Source organism: Hyla sarda, chromosome 5 (assembly GCF_029499605.1).
Source record: "Hyla sarda isolate aHylSar1 chromosome 5, aHylSar1.hap1, whole genome shotgun sequence".
NCBI lineage: Eukaryota > Metazoa > Chordata > Amphibia > Anura > Hylidae > Hyla > Hyla sarda.
The window spans coordinates 225,512,332-225,540,297 of NC_079193.1; the positions used below are offsets into that span (position 1 = coordinate 225,512,332).

General features: G+C 44.7%; 1 protein-coding gene and 1 non-coding gene across 2 annotated transcripts in view; both read right to left on the reverse strand.

The window, feature by feature from the left end:
• DTNBP1 (dystrobrevin binding protein 1) overlaps positions 1–27,966 on the reverse strand; it is a 122,206-nt gene that overhangs the window by 65,738 nt on the left and 28,502 nt on the right. The window contains exons 6-7 of the mRNA XM_056521217.1: positions 14,458–14,590; positions 1,703–1,725 (exon numbers count right to left, since the gene is read on the reverse strand). Coding sequence (XP_056377192.1) covers positions 1,703–1,725; positions 14,458–14,590 — 156 coding nt within the window. The remainder of the gene's footprint in view (positions 1–1,702; positions 1,726–14,457; positions 14,591–27,966) is intronic.
• LOC130274769 (U6atac minor spliceosomal RNA) lies at positions 2,600–2,740 on the reverse strand. The gene has a single exon (XR_008844482.1). It is a non-coding gene; the product is annotated as a U6atac minor spliceosomal RNA (small nuclear RNA).

The following is a 27,966-nucleotide window of genomic DNA, read 5'->3' on the forward strand; positions in this document are numbered from 1 at the left end:
TATATATATATATATATATATATATTATATTACAATACAATGGGAAAAAAATGAAAAATTGACCTCCTAAGCTTGAAGCTGGAATACTGAACATTCAAAGTGAAAGTCTGCAGTATGTAGCAATGCTTGGAAGACACAGAACAGAAGATGGCAACTATTGAGGATTGACTACATAATTATGTAAAGCTAGAAACATAGAAGACCATCTAGTTTGCCCCAAAATTATATATATATATACACACTGTTTATATATTTTCAAAAAGGACCAGTCTACATTTGGCAGATGCTAACTGTCCTTTTATAGCAAGCAGAGAGCCAGTACACATTTGAGAAGAGGTGGTGGTAGTGTGCTCTTACACTGGTGCCCCCTTGTGCTCGTGTTTAGTGTCTTATTGAAAACACAGCCGATTAACTGAGGGGGCAGTCACTGCTGTTCAGAGAAAAAGCATCTCCGAAGGTGGGCGCTCAGAGAGAAGCCGCAGACTGAAGAGTTGAGCCGTGAGAGCTGGGTCCTGTTCAGACACTGACAGACACTTCTCCCCTATCCTGTGCATAGGGAATACATTTTAAAAATCAATCAGAGTATGCCTTAAAAAGGGAACTTGTCATCACTTTCATACTACCTGAAACATGGGTAATCAGCCCTGACAATAGATCTCTCCCCATTTCAAAATATGGGGGGGGGGGGAAATAGGCTCCATTCACTAGGTCAGGGAAAACTGAAAATTAGAGATATAGCCTGCAGTAGAGAAATATGGTGAAAAATGCCATATACAAGCTATATAATGGTCATAAATAGTGCTACTGTACACATAACAGCTTAGGATCCTATGATCCTTATTGTTGTTAACAGCAGCTTATAGGGAATCTGTCAACAGTATCACCTGCGCTAACAGGCTTGAAGTGCGGGTGACACTTATGAAAATCATACGTACCGCTCCTCACTCCATGTCTACAGTCTTTAGTAATCCCTAGTCTTTGGTATATGCAAATATAGAGCTTGGTGCATAGAGGGCGCTCCCATGCCCCTGGTGTAAAGTGATGTCCATCCAGAATCTTCATGGTAATGCCTCCCCCTGTTGCAAAATGAAGCTCCACTCTGCAGAGGCTCAGCACAGGGGTTACCCTGAAGATGCCATCTGGGTGTCACTGTGCACCAGTGGCTTGGGAAAGCACCCTGTTCCACATGTGCAAGCTCCAGATTTGCAAATACCAAAGACCGGGGATTCCAGAGGCACGGATCGAGGAGCGCTAAGAATGATTTTAATCAATCAATTTTTATATTTCCCCAAAGGTACCTACCTGTCTTATGTGTGCCAAACCAGCACTGAGAGACTGTGGGGAACCTCTCATAAGAGTCTTTAGGTGGGCAGCCTCAAAAATGGGAAACTTGTATTGTGTAAATAACACATTTTTGGTGACCGTTTTGTTGGGTGGCTTGTAGTAAGCCACCTGTACAGAAATGGAAGATTTTGTGTAGTTAGAATTATACAAGCAGGATTTATTTTGTATGTGTTTGTGCCTAAAGTAAAAAGCTGTATTTGTTTTGTTCCTGAAAAATTAAAAACAGGAGAAGCCCTGTTTAAAAGTTACTTCCATGTCCCTGTCCCCGATTGCTATGTGTACATGTGTTAATAAACATGCCTTTGTTTAATACATAAAAGAAAAATAAGGGTAAACATTTTTTAAAAGTTCTTCTTACCTTTCACACTCTCAAGCTCTTTCCTATAGGAAAACAAGAGGACATGTTACAAATAAGACTATGCTTTTCATAATTCTTCCTGTCAATATGTATTTTAAGCATAAGAAGTTTTGCAGATTTGCAAAAACTTTTTTTTTTTTTAAAGCCATTTACTGTATATTATAATGTGAAAGTCATTATTTAGAACATTCCTGTACATTTTTGGGTTTCAATATCAATCTGGATGTCATTGTTCCAGGCAGGTAGAACGTAAAATCCACACAAGGTCTCCATGATAAGACACAAGCTCCACAGACTTCTAAATGGAGTGAGCTGGAGAGCCCAGCTAAATTTGTCCACTTACCACTTAGTCACTCACCTGTCAAATGGGGTGGGTAGGGGAGAGGGTTTGACCTGTGCACAGGGGAAAGTGGTTAACTACAGAAGGGGACAAAGTTCGCTGGGTTGTAGAAGCTGGGGATAATGCCCAGTGGGCTCCAAATTCTAATTTGAATATGTTTTTAAATTCGGATGTCTCGGCACTGGTGGGATCAACTAACTAATGGGAGGTATGGGTTTTTTTTTTTCTGTGTGAAAAGCTCTAAGCAGTCATGCTCTTACTTTATACAGCCATGCTTTTACTTTCAATAAGTGAAATGCAATTCTCAAACTATTTATTATGCAAATGTACTTTTAGATTTGTAAAATATATGTGGAAATATTTCTGCAAAATACAATGAAAATTATTTTCATTACTCAAAAGAGTAAAATCAGACTTAACTTTTTTTATTTATTCAACAAATATTTTATTGATTTATCAAAAAAGGCATTAACAACAGTTAGTACACACAGGTCCTGAGGAATAAAGTAAACATAAAAAGACATACATTCAAACCAACATACAAGTTAGCATCCTACAAAAAAAAGTACGAGTAAGTATGCTTGGTCATTGAGATTACAAAAGGAGCAAAAGGAAACCAAATATGTTCGGTGAGCTGCAGCGGGCCTCTCCCATCCTTGTTAAGAGGAATGCTAATCTTCCCTTCTTTGATACAACACTAAATCAGACGACGCATCATGCACGGCATGTCCCGGCTGCTATCAGCCCCCGAGGACCCGACGGTAATGTCGGACATCAGTGATCACGCTGATGTCTGCCATTAACCCCTCAGATGCAGTGATCAATCCAGATCATGGCATCTGAGGCAATGTGGCAATTGTAATGGATAAATGGATCGCAGGAAGCACGACGGCGGGGTTCAGATCATCCGATATGGTGGACGGAGTCCCCTCACCTGCTTCTGTCAGTCCTCCTGGCGTCTTCTTCTCTGGTCTACCTTCCATCAGACCAGAGAAGCAGTTTGTAGATAATGCTGATCTGTGCTATGCCTATGCATAGCACTGGATAGTATTAGCAACCTAATAATAAAAAGTGTAAAATAAATGTGAAAAGTGAAGCCCCTCACCTAATTAAAAACAGTTTATTGCCCATTTTCCCCCCATTTAAATGTATTTGTTATCAGCATATGGGTCTGTGGATGGAAAAATAAAAAAAAGTTATGAATTTTAGAAGGCAATGAAGAAAAAAACTAAAATGCAAAAGTGAAACTGGTTCTGTCCTTAAATGGGCACTGTTCGATACAAAAACTTTTTATATGTTGTACATCTTGGCAAAACATCAACCTTTCTTATATACTTCATAATAAATGGGATAGACAAAGTCCAGTAGGTAAGGGGAGGCAGGAGTCCAGTAAGTGATAGGACAGGAGAGAGCCCAGAGGAGTGCTATCAGGCCGGAGAGAGCCCAGAGGAGTGCTATCAGGCCGGAGAGAGCCCAGAGGAGTGCTATCAGGCCGGAGAGAGCCCAGAGGAGTGCTATCAGGCCGGAGAGAGCCCAGAGGAGTGCTATCAGGCCGGAGAGAGCCCAGAGGAGTGCTATCAGGCCGGAGAGAGCCCAGAGGAGTTCTATCAGGCCGGAGAGAGCCCAGAGGAGTGCTATCAGGCCGGAGAGAGCCCAGAGGAGTGCTATCAGGCCGGAGAGAGCCCAGAGGAGTGCTATCAGGCCGGAGAGAGCCCAGAGGAGTGCTATCAGGCAGGAGAGAGCCAGAGGTGTGCTACCAGGAAGGAGAAAGCACAGAGGTGTGCTATCAGGATGGAGAGAGCACAGAGGAGTGCTAGCCCCCCTCACTTACCGGACTTTGTCCATGCCTGTGCTTCAGCTTGGACAAAGCCATGATTTCTATAAAAAGGAAATAACATTTCTTATGAAGTAATTAGAAAAGATGTTTTGCCAAGATGTATAACATATAAAAAGTTTTTGAATCTGACAGTACCCATTTAAGGCAAGCAAAGAAAAGGTTTTTTTTTTATTATACATTTTTAAAATCACATGCTTTAAAAGGATTATTTGGCTTATTTCACTTGCAGAACATAAATGCCAAAGAGCACTGGAAACTGGCATTATCTCTCTTCCAACCTCTTTGCAGTCATACTGTAATGTTTCTAATCCTGTTCACGTAGCACAAGTGTTCTGTACTTACAATAGACCAATGAAGTCTAATCTAATTTTATCATAAATTAAAAGAATCTCAGATTCATCTCTTTTAGGTCATGATAAAATTAGTAGGTAAATGCCAGTTTAGGGGAGGTTCGACATTTCAGAAGGTCTCTGTACTCACTTTTTATTGCATTGAAGGCACCTATTAGTAAAACAGAGAAGATTAGTTCATTTGTGCCCAAAATGGCTACTATTCTTTGACATTTAAAAGGGAAATATACAGCAGAGCAGATTGTGCCTGATCAATGTAAGTAGAGCTTGTGGCCATACCATTACCATATGCCCATATAAGTATAAAGAAAAAAGTATTTTATCGAATGTGGTTGGATGCTAAAAGAGGAAGTTGTTTGCAGCTAAAAATATCGCTTTGTGCTTTCTGATCACTTTACATTACTAACAGGGATTTAGAGCAGGGATTCCACCTTTATGACATCCATATGCTTCAAAACCGCAAATATTGTGCTGATTGAGAAACCACCTTTAGGGTCTATTCACATGTAGAGTATCCTGCGCATATTTGATCGTCAAAAGGGTCTGTCACCACACACCCTGCGAAATGAGAAAACAAGTTCCGGGAAATATTCTTCTGATAAAAAAACAGATGGCAAATTACAGTATGTACCTTTCCTGCTGGAAACCTGCTGTAAGTTTGAAAGAAAATCCACTTGTGTGAACTCACACTTAGGGTAGGGTCACACATGGCAGATACGAAGCGTATTTGACGCTACAAATTGACGCTGTGTATGCATTAGGAGCAGACACAGGCTTTTCCCCACTACAGCCCTGTGTCCGTGGCACGCCTCCGAACCTTATTACAGACACGGCTGTAGCAGGGGAAGGCCTGTGTCTGCTCCCAGCGCATAGACAGCATATTTCCCGCTGCTCAGCAGATTTATAACAGAGTCAAATACGCCTATGTATCTTCCCAGTGTGACTCTACCCTTAGTCTGATTTCAGGTTCATTGTTGATTTTAACGTGGCATTAAGTACAGCTGGCAGACCCTACCTCAACACAAAGACTTCACTCAAAATGCAAAAGATAAGGAGGAAGAGTAGAAACCAAATACACAAAAGACTACATTTACTACAATATAGTATTGCTCCTACTCTTAAACATTTTCCATTTCCCTACTCTTAAACAAGTTCACATAGACACAAAATATTACATCCCCTACCTCCCACACCCCTACAAAAAACAAACAAAACAAAAAAACAATACCCTACCCCACTCTCTCGCTCCCAACATTAACCCCTTAAGGACCCAGTTCGCACAGGTACGCCCTGATGTCTTGGGACTTATGGACCCAGGGCGTACCTGTACACCCGTGGGAATTCCGGTCCCCGCCATGCGCCAGGCAGGGAGCGGACCGGGATGCCTGCTGAAATCATTGAGCAGGCACCCCGTGCAAACCCTTGGGGTGTCCCGAGAAGCCCCCCCCCCCATGTCGGCGATTGCCGGTCAATTCAGATTGGCGATTCCGGGTCAATCGGGTCCCCAGAAAAAAAGGGTGATAGGTGTTGTCTCGGACAGCACTATCACCCTTTAGCAGCAGGAGTGAGGTGGCACTGGTACCACCTCACGATCGTCCTGATTCGAATCAGGACTCCTGCTGTGGGGGTGTCCGAGGGTGAGAGCGGGTGCTGGGAGCCCTCACTTGGACCTGGGGCCCCCGATCCCATCCCCAGGAGCGCAGACAGTTTTGTAACAGCTGAAGGCACACTGGTTGCGAAACACAGAGTTTGTTACCTAACTGTGTTTTGCAACCAGTGTGCCTCCAGCTATTGCAAACTACAACTCCCAGCATGCACTGAAAAACTGTACATGCTGGGAGTTGTAGTTTTTCAACAGCTGGAGGCACACTGGTTGTGAAACACTGAGTTAAGTAACAAACTCTCAGTGTTTTGCAATCAGTGTGCCTCCAGCTATTGCACAACTACAACCCTTAGCATGCATGGACAGCCAAAGGGCATGCTGGAAGTTGTAGTAGTGTGCCTCAAGCTGTTGCATAACTACAAGTCCCAGCATGCACGGACAGCCAAAGGGCATGCTGGGAGTTGTAGTTTGCAACAGCTGGAGGCACACTGGTTGCGAAACACAGAGTTAGGTAACAAACTGTGTTTCGCAACCAGTGTGCCTTCAGCTGTTACAAAACTACTGTCTACAGGGTACATTCACATGGGTGGGGGTTTACAGCGAGTTTCTTGCTGCAGCTCAAACTTCCAGCGGTAAATTCGCTGTAAACCCCCGCTTGTGTGAATGTACCCTAAAAACACTACAATACACTAACACATACTGAAGGGTAAAAACACTACGTTTACCTATACCCTTACACAGGACATGTGCGTTTACAAAGCCCCCATGGTGCCAGAACAGTGGACACCCCCCCCCCCCCCCCCCACATGTGACCCCATTTTGGAAACTACATCCCCTCAAGGAATGTAATAAGGGGTGCAGTGAGCATTTACGCCCTACTTGTGTCTGACAGATCTTTTGAACAATGGTCCATGAAAATGAAAAGTAAAATTTTTCATTTGCACAGCTCACTGTTCCAAAAGTATGTAAAACGCCAGTGGGGTGCAAATGCTCCCTGCACCCCTTATTACATTCCGTGAGTGTGTAGTTTCCGAAATACGGTCACATGTAAAAATAAAAAGCATTAAAAAAAAAAAAAAATCCTTTTCCCCCCCTCTTTTTAAGGGTGGGATAAATGATGGGTGCTGTCATGAGCTAATGAAAAACAGATTACCAGGTAAGTAATCTATCTTTACCTAATCACTTATGACAGCATCATTGGAGACTTAGAATAGTAATCAATCAGGGTGGGAGTACCGCCTGAAGGCCTTTACATCCAAAAGGAAAAATCAGAAAACAGGATTTAATTGCAGGAGGAAGCCACTGCTCTGGTAGAGTGAGCTGAAAAAAAGGTGGATCCTGATTCTTTGTAGTGTAGACTAAAGTAATTGATGCCCTGATCCATCTCCTAATAGACTGTTTAGAAGCAGTCTTACCTTTGTTAGGGCCAGAAAATTGGACAAAAAGATTTTCTGTAGAACGAAAGTCATTAGTAGAGTCCAGATACTTCAGGAGGCATCTTGTGACATCAAGGTTATGGAACTGGATTTCACCTTCATGTCTCAGCTCATCACAAAAAGAAGGGAGAATAATCTCCTGAGATTTATGAAACTCTGAGACCACTTTTGGCAGAAGAGATGGTTAAGTTCTCATTACTACTCTGTCATCTAATATCTTAGTATAAGGAGGAAAGGCAGAGAGTGCTTGCAATTCTCCTACCCTGCTAGCCGTTGTTATTGCCAGGAGGAAGCACATCTTGAGGGTGAGCAACTTGATGGAGATAGAATCCAGAGGTTCAAATGGTGGTCCAGACAAGGCATCTAACACCAGATTTAAGTCCCAAGGGGGAACAGTAGGTCTTGATAGAGGATTTAATCTTGTAGCCCCAGAAATAAAACATTTAACTAAGATGTCTGCGAACTTACAGTTAAAAAAGGAACTAGGTGCTGAAATTTGTACTTTAAAGGGTACTAGGACTTAACTTCTTAGCCAGGCCTAACTTAAGGAAATGAAGAATTTGAGGGATATTAGGATCTCCCAATGGATCGACTGCAGGTCCTACTACTCTTAAGAAGACTCCATGTTCTTAGATATATGGTGGATGTTACGTCTTACCTACTTGCAAATAAAGTGTTTATCACTTGTCAAATAGGCCGCTAGCTTTTAGAATTGACCTCTCAGCATCCAGGCTGTTGGATGAAGGTGAGCCGACTGAGTATGATGAACTGGTCCCTGGTACAGTAGCTCCCTGTCTGGAAGAACCCATGGTTGTGAGACTGACATTGTCCTTAGCAAGGTAAACCAGGGCCTTAAAAGGCCTGAAGGGCGCTATCAATAGCACTAAGGCTCTGTCCTGCTTTATCGTCAAGATCCGAGGGGAAGGAGTCTACTGCTGTCGGATAATCCAGTGGGTTGAGAGAATAGAACCAGAGATTCTTCCTGTTTCTGGAAGCAAAAGAGATCTGTAGAGAATTTTCCAAACCTTTACTCTATCATTGCAAATATCTCCTTGTTTAGACACCATTCAGACTGAAGAATATGAACTCTGCTCAGGAAGTCTGCTACCTTGTTGTCTTCCCCTTTCAGGTGAACTGCAGAGAGGGATGCCAACCTGGCTTCTGCTGGGGAAGAAATCTGGAAGGAGAGATTTAACAGGGATTCTGATCTTGTCGCCCCCCCCCCCCGTTTGTTTAAGTAAGCTACAGTGGTGGTGTTGTCTGAATATATCAGCACATCCTTCCCTTGAATTTGAGGAATAAGCAGAGATATTGCCAGGAACACTGCATAGAGCTCTTTGTAACTTGATGTAGACTGATGCATCTGAGGAGACCATCTGCCTTGTAGGAGATGCTGGCCGCAGGAGGCACCCCAATCCCAAGGACTCTCGTCTGTAGTTATACTCACTACCGACAAGGGAGACCAAGGTACCCCCCTTGAAATAGGTTGTTGGGGTTCATCCACCATATCAAAGAGAGGGGCTTTTGAGGAAAGGGAAAATATTTGGTTTAGTGATGAGGGATTGCCATCCCACTTTTGAAGGATATCTGTCTGTAACCTCCTGGATCTGTACTGAGCCCATCTAAATGCTACAATACAAGAAGTTATCAGACCTAGTACTGACATTGCTTCCCTGAATATCTTTTATGGTCTCACCTGTGCATAGGTGAGACCATAAAAGAACTTCTACTCTGTCCTTGATGAGGATCTGTTTGGCTAGAGGCAGGAGAGAAAGCTGAGACACTGATGAGGATCTGTTTGGCTAGAGGCAGGAGAGAAAGCTGAGACACTGAATCTAGAAGGATGCCTAAGAAAACGCACTGCCTGGAAGGGGTTAGGTTTGACTTTTTTAGATTCAGATTCCAAACTAGTTCTTTCAGTATGGAGCAAACTACTTGAATGTGAAAAAGAAGGGTTCCTGAAGAGTCCGATACAATCAGTAAATCGTCCTGGGTTCTTATGAAAGCTGTCACCTCCGAGATCACTTTGGTGAATACCCTTGGGGCCTGAGAGACTCCTTTCCTCCCTCCATAAACACCGCCACTCTTAGAAACTTTTGATGAGAGTTGTGGATGGGAATATGGTAGTAGCCGTCTTCTAAATCTACAGAGGCCATCATGCAATTTGGAAATAGTAGAGGGATTGTGGATGTTAGGGACTCCATCCTGAATTTTTTGTATGACAGAAAGTTGTGGAATCTTTAGAACTGGACTCCTTGTTGAGATTGAAGAGGAAACCTCTATCTTTGCTAGGGACTTTAAAATTTCCTATTGTCCTGAAACTTCTGATTAGGCTTTCTGGATGGTTTTTTTCTACTTCGTCTAAGATGGGACCAAAAAGGCGATCTCCAATGCAAGGGATGGAACATAGTTTGCCTTTTGAGCCCACATCACCCTCCCACTGCCTAAGCCATGTAACTCTCCTAGAAGAAATAGATAAAGCAGCTGCTCTGGCACCCAATCTTACGGAATCTACCAAAAAATATAACCACCTTGGAGATTACGGGTAAGGATTCTAAGATCTCTTCTATTGGGGTCTGGTTAACAAGATGGGTTTGTAATTATGAAATCTAGACTCTTAGGGAGCGAGCGACACATGTAGCAGCTACATTGGTTCTGATAGAAGCTGTGGCCGCCTCCCAGGTCTTGTTAAAGAACTCAGCTTTTTTGTCCATTGGGTCAGACAGGGTTCCTAGATCCTCAAAAGGCAAGGCGGATTTCTTAGTCATTTTAGCCACCGTGGCATCAATTAACGGGACTCTATCCCATGACTTAGTAACTGACTCGACAAAGGGGTACTTCCTTTTAAGGAATTTAGGGAAAAAAAAAATTCTTCCCAGGATCTTCCCATTCCTTATCAATTATTTGCCTGATACTTTTATGCAAATTGAATGTACGGGACTTCTTGGGGCCTTCATAAAGGGCATCTTCGGCAATGACAGTCTCTGCTCTCCTCAAGATTAGCTGTTTGGCGGATTGCTTTAAGGAGCTCTTCAGAGGAGAATTTAGAGTAAGATTTTCCTCTTGAACACTAGGGGGAACTGGAAATGGCAGGGATGACCACAGAGGAGGCTGAAGCACCCACATTCCCGACAATTCTTAGTCCTTTAACCCCTTAAGGACCAGGGGATTTTCCCTTTTAGCACTTTCGTTTTTTCCTCCTTACCTTTAAAAAATCATAACCCTTTCAATTTTGCACCTAAAAATCCATATGATCGCTTATTTTTTGCGCCACCTATTCTACTTTGCAATGACATCAGTCATTTTACCCAAAAATCTACGGCGAAACGGAAAAAAAATCATTGTGAGACAAAATTGAAAAAAAAAAAACAAAACGCCATTTTGTAACTTTTGGGGGCTTCTGTTTCTGCGCAGTACATTTTTCGGTAAAATTGACACTTTATTCTGTAGGTCCATACGATTAAAATGATATCCTACTTATATCGGTTTGATTTTGTCGTACTTCTGAAAAAAATCATAACTACATGCAGGAAAATGTATACGTTTAAAATTGTCATCTTCTGACCCCTAACTTTTATTTTACCGCGTATGGGTCGGTATGAGGACTAATTTTTTGCGCCGTGATCTGAAGTTTTTAGCGGTACCCTTTTTGTATTGATCGAACTTGTTGCTCACATTTTATTCACTTTTTCATGATATAAAAAGTGACCAAAAAGACACTATTTTGGACTTTAGAATTTTTTTTTTGCGCGTACGCCATTGACCATGCGGTTTAATTAATATATTTTTATAATTCGGACATTTCCGCACGTGGCGATAAAACATATGTTTATTTTTAGTTACACTTTTTTTTTTTAAATGGGAAAAGGGGGGTGATTCAAACTTAATAGGGGAGGTGTTAAATGATCTTTATTCACTTTTTTTTTGCAGTGTTATAGCTCCCATAGGGACCTATAACACTGCACACAGTGATCTTTTACATTGATCACTGGTTTCTCATAGGAAACCAGTGATTGATGATTCTGCAGCTTGACTGCTCATGCCTGGATCTCAGGCACTGAGCAGTCATTCGGCGATCAGACACCAGGAGGCAAGGTAGGAGACCCTCCTCGTGTCTAACAGCTGTTCGGGACGCCGCGAACCGGCATGGTTTCACTTTCACTTTAGACGCAGCGTTCAACTTTGAACGCCGCGTCTAAAGGGTTGATAGCGCGCGGCACCGCGATCAATGCCGCGCGCTATTAGCCACGGGTCCCGGCCGTTAGAGGCCGGGCCCGACCCGCTATGACACGGGGCCATGTCGAGGCCCCGCGTTATAGAAAGGGAAAGGACTCAGAGTAAGATTTTCTTTTTGAACACTAGGGGAACTGGAAATGGCAGGGATGACCACAGAGGAGGCTAAAGCACCCACATTCCCAACAATTCTTAGTCCTTTAAAAGGGATGAATCTCTCTCCTCCCGGATCATTACTCTTATGTTGCTAGCAATTGCAGAGGACTCCTGGGCCACGATAACTTCAATATAGGCTACGCATATAGATTTTTTTATAGGCAGGATCTAACGGCTTCCTACATTCTGCACATTCTTTATTACGGGATTTAGAAGAAGACTTCTTACTACCCTACAAAACAAAACAATAGCCCGACTTATCTAGCAGAATATGGAACGAAATTGAAATTCTCACCCAGAAGTAGATCCACACCTCCGTGGCCAGGCTGGAACTACTCTTCTTGGAGCGTCCACCTCCCTCTGTCTAATGCTCCGACATGCTGGAGGAGTTTTCAGCAAAATACTGCAGGGCAACAAGGAATGCTCAGCTGTTGCAGGCTGGAACTGCTGCCACTGGATACTGCTGCTGTGGGCTGCTGTACTGCTGCAGGCTTGGGCTTCTGCTGCTGTGGCTATTGCTGCAGGCTGGCTGCCTGCTGTCCACGGGGTTCCGGACGCTAAGAACGCCTACGGGGAATCCGAAAAGGAGAAATCCTGTGCCCCTTACACGCTGGAAACCGCGCTACTTAACAGCCCCCACCTCCTAAACGCCACTGACACCGGGGGAAAGGATAGAGATGAGGACTATCAGAACCCCACCAGACCCCCCGCAGGACCCACAGGCAGACTCACGACTGCTCCCCAGAGGAGATTTCTGCCGAACAGGGAGCCCCATTATCGGAGGACCTGCTGCCTCTTGGAGAGGTATGGAGACAGCTCCCAGGCCTCCTACTGAAGGACAGGAAACCTGAACTGAGGTGTGGAGAGGCGTGTCCCATTTTTATGTTCCCAGGTTTCCTGTTCTGCGTTGGAAGATCCTCTCCAAGGGTGCCGTCATGAGCGATTAGTTAAAATTAAATTAGCTTTTTTTCACAAATGCATCATTAGCAGAACACATTATTTGCACATCGCTTCTTATTAGAAGAAATGCACCCCATATTTTATTGAGCTGCTTGTCCTGTGATCGTTAATACCCCCGCTTAGGCCCTATTTGATTCCTTGGTGGCATGGTGGACTCGGGAGAGAAGTGCCATTTGACTTTCACTGCATCATTTTAGGCCGCACTCCATGCCTGCAAAGAAGTCAAGCTGCCAGAACCGTACTGAACCCCCCCAAACAACCCTATTTAGTAAACTACACCCTGTAAAGTATTCACCTAGACCAAAAGTGAGTACTTTGAGACCTTTTTGTGTGGCTGGAATAGTTACAAAGCCAGTGGAAACAATTGAAATTAGCTTTTTTTTTCCCCAAATGCATCATTTGTGGGACATATTTTTTGTACATTGCACCTTAAAAGGAGGAAATGCACCCCATGTGTTATTATGCTGTTTGTCCCGTGTTCGGAAATACCCCCGCTCAGGCCATAATTGGTTGCTTGGCCGCATAGTGTGACCCAGAAGAAGAAGAACGACAACTGGATTTCAGGACATCATTATAAAAATTATAGGTCGCACCCCATGCCTGCAAAGCTGGAAGAACCATACTGCACCCCCACAAGTGACCCTTTTTAAACCCCCCCCCCCCCCCAAAGTATTCACTTGGGTTAGCAGTGTGTTCCTTCAGGCCTTTTTATGTTGATGGTATTAGCATAAGTCAGAGTAAAATAATACATTCTTTTTTTTTCAAATCGCTTCTAAAATTAATTAAATGCACCACAAATGTTATTATGCTGCTTGTTCCATGTTAGGCAGTACCCATGCTTAGGCCATAGTTGGTTGCTTGGCCATATGGTGGGACCCAAAAGGAGAGAAGCGCCATTTGGCTTTCAGGACATCAAATGTACATATGATGAATATATCCATCATTGGGCATTTAAAAAAATAAAATAAAAAAATGTTGGGAGGTGTCTATTGGTCTAATGTCAAAAAAGGGATGCCAATGTACACTGTAGCATTCTTACTGTAGAGGGGAGTCAAGCAGTGGCTCTGTTAGGGCCACTCTCGGCTAGCATACTCTAATTTGGCGGGACAAAACAGCAAAGCAGACTACGCTATTGTGTGTGTACCAATAAATAAGCGTACACTAGCGGGAAGCAGCACTAACACAGCCCCTAGGTGACTATGATCGGGCCACGGAAATTAATTTGCCTACTACAGTATATGTCGGCATCACTTTTTTTAGGTGATGCTGACGGATAGCTCTAACATACTGCAACAAACGCAGTATGAACAGTTCTTTGTAAAATATGTAATAAGGGTAAGGTCACATGGAGCACATGGGCAGTGTATTTCGCATGAGCTCTGTGCTGCGGCTGGGTAGCACAGTGTGTCAGCTCGTGACCACCACGAGCATACACGCAGGAGCTACTCAGCCGCAGCAGCAAGCTCTCTCTTGTGACTGCCAGCGTGGCATCCGCAGCATGAAATATGCTGCAGATGCGCTCAGTTTGATTGTACCCTTTATGACCAACCTAATACCGGCAGTAACCGAGGCAGACCTGGTGGCCTTTGCCAGTCCATGTTTGCCAAATGGTGAAACAGAAGGAGCTCCCTCCCTCAAACTTCCTACAGCTTGTGGTCAATTCCGATGGCAGCTGTAAGGGTTAAACTGCCGGGACCAAAGTATACATGTCCAAGGTGGTTAAAAGGTTAAACAAATAAATATTTTATAATAACCAATGGCCCTCTTTAACATTGACACTTGAATACTATAATATTTGAACAGTATATAATATTTTACGTGTATGAACACTGACACCAACCTTTTCTTTTTCTTGTAGTTTTCTAGCTGTCTGTACTGCATGTGCTGAAACCGTTGAAATTCACATTGATCATAGAGTTCTTCCAAGTTTGCCAATCGTTTCTCAACATCTTCAAAACTTCCTTCCAGCATAACTGATCAGTGAACAAAAGATTATTAAAGCAAAGATAAAAGCAATACAGTTCCAAATAAATTTTTAAATATTAACAAAGAACACCACTTAATAAAACAGAAAAAAAGCCAAAAAGTAGTTGGCCATGATAAAAATATATACAGACCCTGCAATTCAATACTGTAGTTGAAGGGTATTACAGTACAATAGCTCTAAATGTTCTGAACCAACCCCTGCAGATCCATTCCATTGATTCCTAAGTCTCCCATTAGTCTATACGCCCAGGTTCTTAAAATTACTGGATGTAACGGGTCTTCATTGGGGCCAGTAATTGTCACATGTCCATGTCAAGAAGGACTGGAAAGACCAGAGTTATCCAGGAAGCAGAGAGGGATTACTTTCAACCATTCTGAGCCATTTTGAAATTGACGGAAAACCCTTTAACCTCTTACAGGAAACAACAAGTTTTGGCCTTGAGGACACAGCCAATTTTAATTTTAGCGTTTACATTTTTTTCTTCATCGCCTTAGAGTCATAATGTTTTGGTTTTTTTTTTCACCCATAAACGCATGAGGACTTGATTTTAGCAAACTTTATAATGACAGGTGAAAATGTAGGTGAAAAAAAAGACAGTACAGTAAAAGTGAAATGTTATCTTTATTCTTTAAGTCAATAAAATTAAAACCATTATCTCATAGCTAATGTATTGTAATTCTTCAAAAAAAAAAATCTTTTGAAACAAAATGTGTGTGCTTTAAATTGTCCTATTCTGACCTCTGTAAAACTTTATTCTGCTGTATATGGGGATGTATGAGAGCTCAATTTTTGATCTGCAGTTTTTATCTGTACCATTTTTTGTTTTGACAGGACTTTAATCACTTTTCATGTTTTTTTTCTGATATATGATGTGACCCAAAAAATAAAAATAAAAAAAAAGTAATAAATGCTGGCATTTTTTTTTTTTTACGTTCACACCCTTAACCGTAACAGAACATAAACGTTATGTTTTAATAGGTTAGACATTTCCACATCAGAGATACCAAAAATGTGCTTTTTATTTTTAGAAAAAAAAAATGGGAAAAGGGGGGTGATTTCAATTTTTAGAGGGGAGGGGAATTTTTATATATTTTAAAAACATTCTCTTATGACTGTGTTCACACTTTTTTTTTTTTTATATCCCCATAGGGAACTTTTATGCAATCATTAGATTGCCTTTAGCACTATAGCATTATTTAGTGTTAGCAAACTATCAGCAGATCGTCCCTGGACCCACAAAGAGCAGGTAAGAAGACCTTCGGCGGGCATGTAAACCGACTGGCATCCCCGAATATATGTTAGGTCGGGGTGGGGTGAGCGGGAGATAGCCATTGAAGTGCTATTGATCACAGCACTTGAGGGGTTAATTATGGACATTGGCAGGATTGCCAATGTCCATCATTGACTGAGTGCACTGCTGCACTGAAACCTGTCAGTTCTATATATTGCTCTAGTGTTAAGGAGGCAGTGCTTAACCATAGCATGCATGCCTTCTCCCTCCGCAACTACTCCCTTGCCTTGATTGACTGATGTACAGGCTCCTCTTCCAGCACTCAGCCCTGTATGTCAGTCAGTCAATACAGGAAGTAGTGAAGAAGGAAGGAGACATGCATAATGTGGTTCAAAACTGCTTTTTTGACACTTGGGCATGGAATAGAGCTTTTAGGGTACATTCCCACCTACAGAATCTGCTGCATATTTTCTGCAACTTATTTTGCTACCCATTAAGTTAATAGGTAGCAAAATCAGCTGCACAAAATCTGCAGCAGATCCTGTGCGTGTGAAAGTATCCTTAAAGTATATCTTCAACTGTTGATTTTTTTTTTTGCATTTTTAGCCAATTTTCTTTTCTAAATCTCTAAATTCTAATCTATATTATATATATATATATATATATATATATATATATATATATATATATATATATATATATATATATATATATTTTTTTTTTTTTTTAATTTATAATTATTCTGAGACAGTGTGACAATTGATATATATCAAAGGCTTAAGAATTAATATTGTGGAATACAAACTGTCTATTGAAGTCTAGTTTATAGCATTAAACCTACATGGTTAAAAGTAAAACATTATGCAGCACAGGGCCTGGTACGACTGGTACATAAAGAGGCCTTCCCCTTGCAAATCAGCATGACATGTAAAAAGAGACAGAGGAGCACAAATGGTTCTGTGTTTCCTTCACAACAAGGGGCAAGAGAAAGGACAAACAATTGAATGTCTAATCTCTTCAGCTATATACAGAATTTTCAACAATGTTATTTCAGTGTAGCTAACCACAGCAACTTGTAGAATCTGTTAGGAAGAATATCCTGAGAAAAGACAGCTCAGCAATATTAAGGATTAGACAACCAGCAATGCTGCCCAAAGACTTACACTTGTTGATGGAACACACAGTTAAAATGTAAATTTAATGCATATTATATATTTATGTTCTCCATAACATAATAGATCATTTGCAGCCAATGCCATAACAGATCATAAAAACAGACGATGTGTTAACTTGACAGAGGTACAAAAAGGAAAAAAAAAAAAGCAATTCTGCTAGTTCTCCCATTATTTATTGCTGCCATTCCTTTATGCAAAGAGCTCCCTTAGCATACAAATGTATAACCAATTTGTCAGAATACATTTAGTTTTCAGGTAGATGTCAGGAGAAATTAAGTGTGCTATAAAAAAAAAACAAAAAAAAAAACACAGACACGGCAGTCTTATGAATCATATTGTGGATTTTTTTTCTTCCATTGGAATTTAAAAACAAGACAAAGGCTTTCTGTACCATTTAGAACAGGCTCTTTAGATAAGAATGTGACAGACAACAGACAATATTATGTATACATCTGCTGTCCCTATGTGGGCATGTGACTTATATGGGTGGGAGCTGTGTCCCCCCAACGGATCCGTTGAGAAATAGATTTTACGGTAAGCATAAAAAAAAACTACTTTTCTCGGTCGGCTCCACTGGGGGGACACAGAGACCGTGGGACGTACCAAAAGCAGTCTCCAGGGTGGGAAAAAATACCCAACTCAGAATCAGGCAGAAGACTGACCCACTGCCGCCTCAAACAACTTGCGACCCAAACTGGCGTCAACTGACGCAAATGTGTGCACCTGGTAGAATTTAGTGAAAGTGTACAAAGACGACCAGGTGGCAGCCTTACAGACTTGCAGAGCCGAAGCCCTATTGCAGAGCGCCCAAAAAGCCCCAATGGAACGCGTGGAATGTCCAGTCACCTGAAAAGGTGGGACCTTCCCTTTACAACAGTACAATTCCGAGATGGCTGAATGGATCCACCGCAAAATGATCACCTTGGAAGCCGGAAGACCCTTGTGACTACCCTTCGGAAACACAAAAAAGGAGTCACTCTGCCAAAAGGAGGATGTGAGGAAAGATAGATCTGGACAGCCCGGACAACGTTCAGACTATGTAGGGAACACACCTTAGCAATAGATGGAGCCGGACAAAACGAAGGAAGAACGATCTTGTTCATGTGAAAGGGGGACACCACGTTGGACATGAAGAATGGAGGAGGCCGAAAAACCACCTTGTCTTGATGAAGGACCAAAAAAGGAGGGAGCGACAGGAAAGAGCCGCCAGCTCCAAGACCCTCCTAATGGAGGTAATCACCATGAGAAAGGCGACCTTCCAGGAAAGTTCGAATGGAGCCTCCCAGGTTAAGATCTCAAGGAGGAGTGGGAGACCTGAAAGGCGGCGATGCATGGGCCACTCCCTTTAGAAAGGTGTGGACATGAGAATTGGAAGCCAACTGCCGCTGAAACGTGTCAAGCGTTGATCCAAACCAGACTGCAAAAAGGCCAGAAGGTGCGGAAGGAAAAAAAACGACGGGCGAAAAACGGACTGAGCCTCACACCACCGGAAATAAGCCCGCCAGGTGCGGTGGCAAATCCTAGCGGAGGAAGGCTTCAGAGCCCACAGCATTGGACGAATCACCCCGAAAGAAAACCTCCGAGCTCTCAGAAACGCGGTTTCAACCACCATGCCATCAAATGCAGCGACAGTAAACTGGGGTGGCAGAGGGGACCCTGGGAGAGCAGATTGGGCGAAGTAGAAGATGCAGCAACCAGCCGAATTACGTTGGCATAGCACGTGCGCCTGGGCCAGTCTTGAGCCACCAAAATGGTGGGAACGCCCTTCCGCCTCGAGTTTCCGCAGAACCCTGGGCAGGAGAGGTGGAAATCGATAAGGGATACGGAAGGACGACCATGGAATGACCAGTACGTCCACAGCCAGAGGGTCTCGCGACTTTGCTACAAAGCAAGAAACCTGCCTGTTGTGGCGAGACGCAAAGAGATCCACGTCTGGGGTCCACCAGAGATCGCAGATCTGCGCAAAGACCTACGGATGGAAAGACCACTCCCCCGGATCTGTGGAAGAGAAGCTGAGAAAGTCCGCTTCCCAATTCTCCACACCCAGAATGTGGATCGCGGAGAGAGCAGGAACTCAGGTCTCGGCCCAGAGCAGAATCTTTAAGACCTCCTCCATCGACGAACAACAGCACATGCCGCCCTGGGAATTGATATAAGCGGCAGCCATGGCATTGTCCGACTGGACACTGACTGGCCGACCCTGTAGGATGATCGCCCAGTGGAGGAGGCAAAGAAAGATGGCCTTGAGCTCCAGAAGATTGATGGGAAGGCGAGCTTCTAGAGGAGACCTGGAGACTCGCATCGGTCGTGATGACCTGCCAGTGCAGAGGAAGAAAAAAAAACGCCGCTGGAGCCACCACAGAAGGGACTGCCGAACAGAGGGGGGCAGAAGAATCCGGCAATCCAGAGTTGACGGGTACTTGTCCCACCTGCCCAAGATGGCCAGCTGTAGAGGCGATAGTGAAACTGGGCGAAGGGGACCGCCCCCATGGCCGCCGCCACCACCCGGGCCCAGTACCTCCATGCAGAAGTGAATCGGAACCAGAGAGGGGCGTCTTATGCGACGGACACCCTTCTGCCTAGAGCGCCACTTGTCCAACGGAAGACAAACACAGGTGGCTGCTGTGTCGAAAAGGAGACCCAGAAATACCAGAGACTGGGAGGGAGACCGGTTGGACTTTTCCCGGTTGATCACCCAACTGAAGGCGGACAGAGTCTGTACGGTGAGATGAAGGCTCTCGAAGTTTTGGGACCAGGATGGGGCTTTGATTAAAAGGTCTTCCAGGTAGGGGAGAACAAAGATCCCCCAGGCATGAAGGATGGCAATCACTGCCGCCATGATCTTGGTGAAAACCCTGCGGGCTGTAGCTAAGCCGAAAGGAAGAGCCACGAATTGAAAGTGACCTGCAGGGAGGAAACACTGATGGGCAGGGAAAATAGGGATGTGCAGATAGGCATCCTGAATGTACACAGACGAAAGAAACTCCCCTTGGTCCATGAAAGCCACCCCGGAGAGGAGGGACTCCAATGCGAAAATGACTGAGCCACAAATGGCAGCTTAGTAACTTGAGGCCCAGAATGGGATGGAAAGAGCCCTCCTTCTTGGGGACGATGAAGAGATTCCAGTAGAACCCCAAAAAATGCTCCCCTGGTGGAACTGGCACAGTTACTCCCTGAGCGAGGAGTGTACTTAAAGCGACCTGAAAGGCCTCTGCCAAAGAAGGTGATCGAGGAGGATGGGGTCGCAAGTAATGATCAATGGGGAGAGATGCGAACTCTATCCGATAACCATCTGATATGACGTCCCGTACCCATGAGTCCTGAACCTGAGCTAGCCAAACGTCCCAGAAAAGAGACAGACGACCTCCCAACCGAGAAGAGGACACGGGTGGGGCACCCCTTCAAGAGGAAGGTGGTTTATGGTTACCAGACCTGGCCCCGAACCCACCAGAACAGTTGTCCGACTTCCAGGAAGGACGTGCCTTGAAAGAAGAGGCTTTCAGAGATTGGGAGGGCGACCCGATGTAAAAGACTGAAAGGGCCGAAAGGAAGCCGCCTTCCAACAGCATCCCATGCCTTAAGCCACATGGAGTGACAAATTGTAACTAAATTACCCAAGGCAAAAGCTGTGCAGCTGTGCACCTTGGGCTGACTCCGAGGCCGCTGAACAGACAAAGTCTCCAGCCTGAGAGAGTTGGCAAGCGAGATCTGCCAAGTCCTCCCAAGGTACACCTGACAGAATAGCAAAAGAACGATGATCCAGCACTTGCAAAAACAAACAGCTTTATTGAAGTTCCCAGGATGCAGATAAAACCAACCATATCAGATGCGTTTCGAGCGCACAAGCTCTTTGGATCACCGAAGAGCGCATGCGCTCAAAACAAGTCTGTATGGTTGGTTTTATCTGTATCCTGTGATCTACAATAAAGCTGTTCGTTTTTGCAAGTGCTGGATGATCGTTCTTTTGTTCTTCATTGGAGTGTCCTGCCGGGCACAGATCAGAGCACTGCTACGAGGTGGTGAGCTGGAGTACTTTGTTCTTTGTTTGTACACCTGACAGAATACCCCAAACCAAAACTGCCTTGGCCACCCAAGCGAATGAGAAGGTGGGTAGCAAGGACAAGTGTTATGGATATTGAAATTATGTGTTTTTACATCCATTAAATCTCATGTAGTATAAATTTCCCAGTCCCCACGGTCTAAAGCTTAGTAACGGCTAAAGAACCTGTTTTTCCAGGTTATGTGAGGAGAGCAGGCAGACACTAGGCCAAAGGGGTGGGGCATTAGGGGATTTCACTGGAAATCATATGGCCCTCGGTCTCTTTTTGCTTTTGGATCTTCGTTGAAGAGAGGAGCATCTTCTGCTCCTTAAGCCTGGGATGGATAAGTATATTGATTGTATTACCGTATATACTCGAGTATAAGCCGACCCGAGTATAAGCCGAGACCCCTAATTTCAACCCAAAATCCCAGGAAAAGTTATTGACTCGAGTATAAGCCTAGGGTGGGAAATACCTCATCCCCCCCTGTCATCATCCAGACCCGTCATTAACATCCTCATAATCATCCCCTTGTCATCATCCCACACATCCCCCCCTTCATCATCCCCTTATCATCCCACACATCCCCCCTTCATCATCCCCTTGTCATCATCCCACACATCCCCCCTTCATCATCCCCTTGTCATCATCCAACACATCCCCCCTTCATCATCCCCTTATCATCCCCCCTTCATTATCCCCTTATCATCCCACACATCCCCCCTTCATCATCCCCTTATCATCCCACACATCCCCCCTTCATCATCCCCTTATCATCCCGCACATCCCCCCTTCATCATCCCCTTATCATCCCACACCCCCCCTTCATCATCCCCACCCCCCTTCATCATCCCCACACCCCCCCTTCATCATCCTCTTCTCATCATTCGCCCTCAGTGGTCTTCAACCTGCGGACCTCCAGAGGTTTCAAAACTACAACTCCCAGCAAGCCCGGGCAGCCATCGGCTGTCCGGGCTTGCTGGGAGTTGTAGTTTTGAAACCTCCGGAGGTCCGCAGGTTGAAGACCACTGCGGCCTTCAACATCATCCAGCCCCCCTCTCACCCCCTTTAGTTCTGAGTACTCACCTCCGCTCGGCGCTGGTCCGGTCCTGCAGGGCTGTCCGGTGGGGAGGTGGTCCGGGCTGCTATCTTCACCGGGGGCGCCTCTTCTCCGCGCTTCCGGCCCGGAATAGAGGCGTTGCCTTGACAATGACGCAGGAGTACGTTGGCAATGAACGCACCTCTGCGTCGTTGTCACGGCAACGTGACTATTCTGAGGCCGGGCCCGAAGCGCTTAGAAGAGGCCTCCCCGGTGAAGATAGCAGCCCGGAACCAGTATCCCACCGGACCACCTCCTCACCGGACAGTCCTGCAGTACCGGACCAGCGCCGAGCGGAGGTGAGTACTCAGAACTAAAGGGGGTGAGAGGGAGGCTGGATGATGTTGAAGGCCGCAGTGGTCTTCAACCTGCGGACCTCCGGAGGTTTCAAAACTACAACTCCCAGCAAGCCCGGACAGCCGATGGCTGCCCGGGCTTGCTGGGAGTTGTAGTTTTGAAACCTCTGGAGGTCCGCAGGTTGAAGACCACTGCGGGTGGGGGAGTTCACTCGAGTATAAGCCGAGGGGGGTGTTTTCAGCACGAAAAATCGTGCTGAAAAACTCGGCTTATACTCGAGTATATACGGTATTTCTACACTAAATATTCATGTATCACTTGGGTAGATTCAGGCTATTTTGCTAAACAGAGTATGTACGTCTTATTTGGTTTAGTTAATTAATGTTTTATTAAATGTTATTAACTTTGCTGGTTACTGAGTGATTGTTAAATTTGGTGGGATACACTGCTGGTACAAGACTTTCCGGCCAAAATACCTTGTACAATTATTTCATAGTTGTACAAAACTTAATCAGTGTTTCTGGGTGCTTTTTTTACAAACATATTTAGGACCTATAAATTTAGCCTGAACTTCCTGCTTCCGTTTCCATATAGTTGGTGGCCATTTTGGGGACTAACAAAGAGAGCACATGGTCGGGGGAGGGGCAAGTTTGTTTTACTCTAATTCTAAAATCACAATTGGTGTAGTATGCAGGATTTTCCACAATAAGTGGAGCTGCAGACAGGATTATCACCCTAGAACCGCAACAACAAGCCTGCTGCTTCAAAGGAAAATTTTGCCAAATTCTCGATTTTCTTGTCTGCAGGATCCTTAAGAGATGCTGTGTCCACTAGCGGCAGGGTAGTAGAAACTGGACAGATGAGAAACTGGAGGATCAACTGTAGGTGGCGCTGTCCACTTGAAAACCGGATTTGGAGGAAAGGGAAACTGAGCTTGAATCTTCTTAGTTCCCTTCGCATCATTTGTCCGGATGTTTCCAGGCCACATCCAACAAAGCATCAAATTCTGCATGAGAACTGAAAGCCTTGTGAGAACGCCCAGAGCGGCGAAATAAACTTCCGGATCAGGATCCAAAGTTCTTGGGTCCTCCAGATGAAAAGTGTCCCTGACCGGTGACACCAAGTTGTCCACTATGTCGGACACCGTACAGTGGTCCTCATGATCCGAGGTGGAGTCCGACCAGTCATCTGCTACTTCCCCTGGAGAGTGGGAACAAGCAGTGGTAGCCTTGGATTGAGGTGTGTTAGACCTAGAAAAAGGAGACAGGGACCTGGGATGGTCACCGGGAGAGGGGCCCCTAGAGAAGCAACGCTGCCGGTGTAATGAAAAATTCTGTTTCTTGACAAGTTCTGCGTCCCGATCAGCTGATAAAGTGCTGAGTCAGCACAGCTGCAACACAGACACTGTGATTGCACTGTGATTGGTTGATGGGAGGGTGTGTCTGCTCACTGCACAGATCACACTGTTTTGCAGCCTCTAGAAAAGCACAGACACAGATTTTTGCAAACCCTAATCCCTTATGTATTCAGACTGGACACACATCTTTTGAAACCCTGAACTCTCATGTACTCAGCTTTTCCAGATTCCTATAAAACCTACGCTCTCATGTACTCAGCTTTTCAAGATTCCTGCCAATCCTACGCTTTCATGTACTCAGCTTTCCAAGATTCCTGCAAAACCTAAACTTATGTACTCAGCTTTTCCAGATTCATGCAAATCCTACACTCTCATGTACTCAGCTTTTCCCGATCTCTTTGCTCGCTCTGGCTGCTGTCTGGGGAACAGTGATGATGCCTGATGAAAAGGCTAACTCAGCCTTGAAACGCGTTGTGTTCAATAAAATCATAACTGATAATCTTCACGTCTTTCCACCTGGAGATTTCGGCAGCACGGGACTATTTCCCAAAATCCCCATTGTGTTTTTCCTCTGATCCTATACATGCCCGCCCGGCGTGGGAAGCCTGTAGCAGCATTGAAGCTTTATCAGCGGTCTCCGTAATATTCTTTGGAGTGTTGTGGCATGAATTCTCTACCACATTATCATAGATGATCCTGCACATGGAAGCGCTCCTGTCTTCTTTTGTCTTTGTAGCATGCCCAGACAGACGTTTGCTGTCTGGACATGCTGGGAGTTGTAGTTTTGCAACAGCTGGAGGTCAACAATTTAGAGACCACTACCCTAAGGGTATGGCCACTAATCGCAGAAATGCAAAATCATGTGGATTTTTCACTGTACATTTTGGTGCAAGAAGATGCTGAAAAGAAATGTTCCCCAGACAGCAGCCAGAGCAAGCAAAGAGATCGGGAAAAGCTGAGTACATGAGAGTGTAGGATTTGCATGAATCTGGAAAAGCTCAGTACATAAGTGTAAGGTTTGCCTTAATCTTGAAAAGCTGAGTACATAAGTGTAGGTTTTGCAGGAATCTTGGAAAGTCGAGTACAAGAAAGTGTAGGATTTGCAGGAAACTTGAAAAGCTGAGTACATGAGAGCGTAGGTTTTATAGGAATCTGGAAAAGCTGAGTACATGAGTTTAGGGTTTGAAAAGATGTGTGTCTTGGAAAAGCTGGGTACATGAAAGTTTAGGGTTTGAAAAGATGTGTGTCCAGTCTGAATACATAAGGGATTAGGGTTTACAAAAATCTGTGTCTGTGCTTGTCTAGAGGCTGCAAAACAGTGTGATCTGTGCAGTGTGCAGACACACCCTCCCATCAACCAATCACAGTGCAATCACAGTGTCTGTGCTGCAGCTGTGCTGACTCAGCACTTTATCATCTGATCGGGACACAGAACTTGTCAAGAAACAGAATTTCTCATTACACCGGCGAGCTGGGGAAGAAGAGCAAGATCCACGGGAAGAATGTCTATGCCGAGCACGCACCTCTGGATTAGAGCCAGCAGAAATCACTTTAGGGCGTTGAAAGTGGGGTTCAGGTGAAACTGAGCGGGACTCCCTGGGGGCCATGCACAAGGAAGACCGCTCCAAGGCAGAGGCCACTGATCTGGAGACCCTAACAAGGTCGGAGATCGACTGCGAAAGAGAAGAAGCCCACTTAGGGGGAGGGACGAAGACCGCGCATTCGGGGGTGAACATCCTGAGATACAAGAACAGGAGGGATGGCGCGCTTGTTGGTGCAGGTGGAACAGATGTATTCAGTGGAACCACCAGGCATTTTGGACTTTCAGCCCACACAAGCATAGTAGGTGACTAGGGCCACGGTCGCCTGACTGGGGGAAGGTTCGGGTCTGGGGTCGGACATAGGTGCTAGCAAGCAATAGCCAGCAAAGAAAATGGAGCAATCTCACCCAGGTCCTGTGTTCCGCAGCTGGAGCTGAGAAGCAGGTTGTAAGTGTCCTGAAGAGAAGAGGTAGCAGCAGCGATATGGTCTACAGAAGAAGAGAAGAAAGGAGGAGCAAAACGCACTGACCAGAGAATGCCTCCCAACAGGACGAACCTCACTGGAGAATGAGAGGGAGGAGGACAGAGAATGACCCCCCAAAGCGCGCAGGAAAACTATTGGCTGGCAGCGGGAGGAGGGTGGGAGCACCGCCAGTGCGGCCAAGCAAAGTCCCGGACCCGGCCTCAAGTAATAATCAGCACATCTCCCGCCTGCCTGCCTGCACGGGCTAAAACAAAAGTAAAATAGAGCTGGCTGAGCGACCGCAGCTCAGTTGACAGGGGCTGCGGTCGGCGCCCGGAGAAGGAACCAAAGCTGCTGAGGCCAGATTTAAGGAAGCAGTAAGCATTGCCAGGGAGGGAAGCTGCCCGTAATGTAGCAAACACTGCAAAGTTCTACCCAGCATAGAAACACAGTTCTCCCCCAGAACAATGGGGGCTCCAACAGGAGGTCGCGGGGGGGCCCCAGTGCTCCGACCCCCCACAATCTAAAACTTATCCCCTCTCCTTTGGATTGGGGATACATTTTTAAGCATGAGACTTATCCTTAAAGCAATCACAGAGCCGGAGACGACGCCAAGGACCAGGTAAGGCCCGTTCTTCCCCAGCAACCCATATTCACCCTGCTGTTACATCGCGGTGGATCGGTGGTTCCACTAGACACCAGGGATTTTAACGGAATTTAGTGTTTTAATGTGGTAATCGCAATTGACGACGGCTTTTTTCTTTTTAAAATATGTTTTTATTAGATTTTCAAATTTAATACAAAGAAAATGCCTCGGGGCATACCCCGAATATAGCACATCATGAACAGAATAGAAAAACAAAGGAAAACACACATCCTGGAATGCAATAATATGAGACAGTACTGTTCATCATACAATCAACCCCGGATCCCTGAAGTGAGATTCCCAAAGCCCTCACAAGGGCCCTCGTCCTCCCCCTCAAAATTGCCTCCAATCAGTCAAGGCCCTGTATGAAATAACCCATTTGCCACTAAAAATACTAGCACTCAGTTCCGCAGCACGTGTAGGTACCGTAAGCACAGTCTCCCTCCCCTCATCAAAAGAGGAATAAATGAGGTCTCCCCAAAAACAACACCCAGGACGCGCCCCCCCCCCCCCCCATCGAGTCCAGTCGGACATCAGCCCGCAATGCAGTCAGGTAATCGCAGATGCCCTAATTCGCCCGACACCTCTCTCGTCAAGTACCAGGAAGTGTTTCTGAATGTTTTCCATTTCTTGAAAAACTGTTTGGCTGACTTCTCCTTAGTCCTAAGAATCTCCAAGCTATCCAGTGCATGTATCTCCTCAGCTGGCCCAGAACTTCTTCTACTGTAGGCATTCTCGCTTCCAACCAATGTGCCAATAAGCATCTCTTGGCCACCAGGATAACAGTATGCGCCATAAGTGAGATAGACACATCCTCCTGGCTAACATGGAGAATGGCCAATTTCTTTTTTTTTTTTATTAAATTATTATTTTATTTTAAACCATTTGACATAAAATTACAACTCTTACTTTAAAGAGCAAACAACACACAAAATATGCAAACAATAGAATACCTAAGTGGATCTTCAAAGCAATGCAATATACAATTTAAGGAACATAAAAGGAAAAGCATAGGAAAAAAAAGAAAAAGAAAAAGGGGAGCAAAAAAAAAAAAACAACATCTAAATATGTTCTGTATACATATAAATCTCTTACATATTAGATCATTTTGATAAATTCCGCCCACTTATTCCATCTATCAGTACCTATCAGTTGCCCCTGCTGTCTAGCAATAAGCCCCTCTAGTACCAGATTGCGATGCGTCGTAGCTTTAATAATTGCAATATCTGGAATATCTACTGATTTCCAACACCGCGCAATGGAGATACTTGTCACTGTAAGGACATGATAAATAATAATCAATTGGTCTCTAGGTATATTTTCTAGGGTCAAGAATAGCAAGGCCACTTCCGGGCCCCATCTAACGGGGGTAGGAAGAAGATGATCTAGTAAATGTTTGATATTCGACCATAAAGGACGAATAAAGTCGCATGTCCACCATAGATGCATCAAGGTACCTACTTTTCCACATCTCCAACAGGAATTAGAGGATAAGGAGTACATTTTAGCGAGA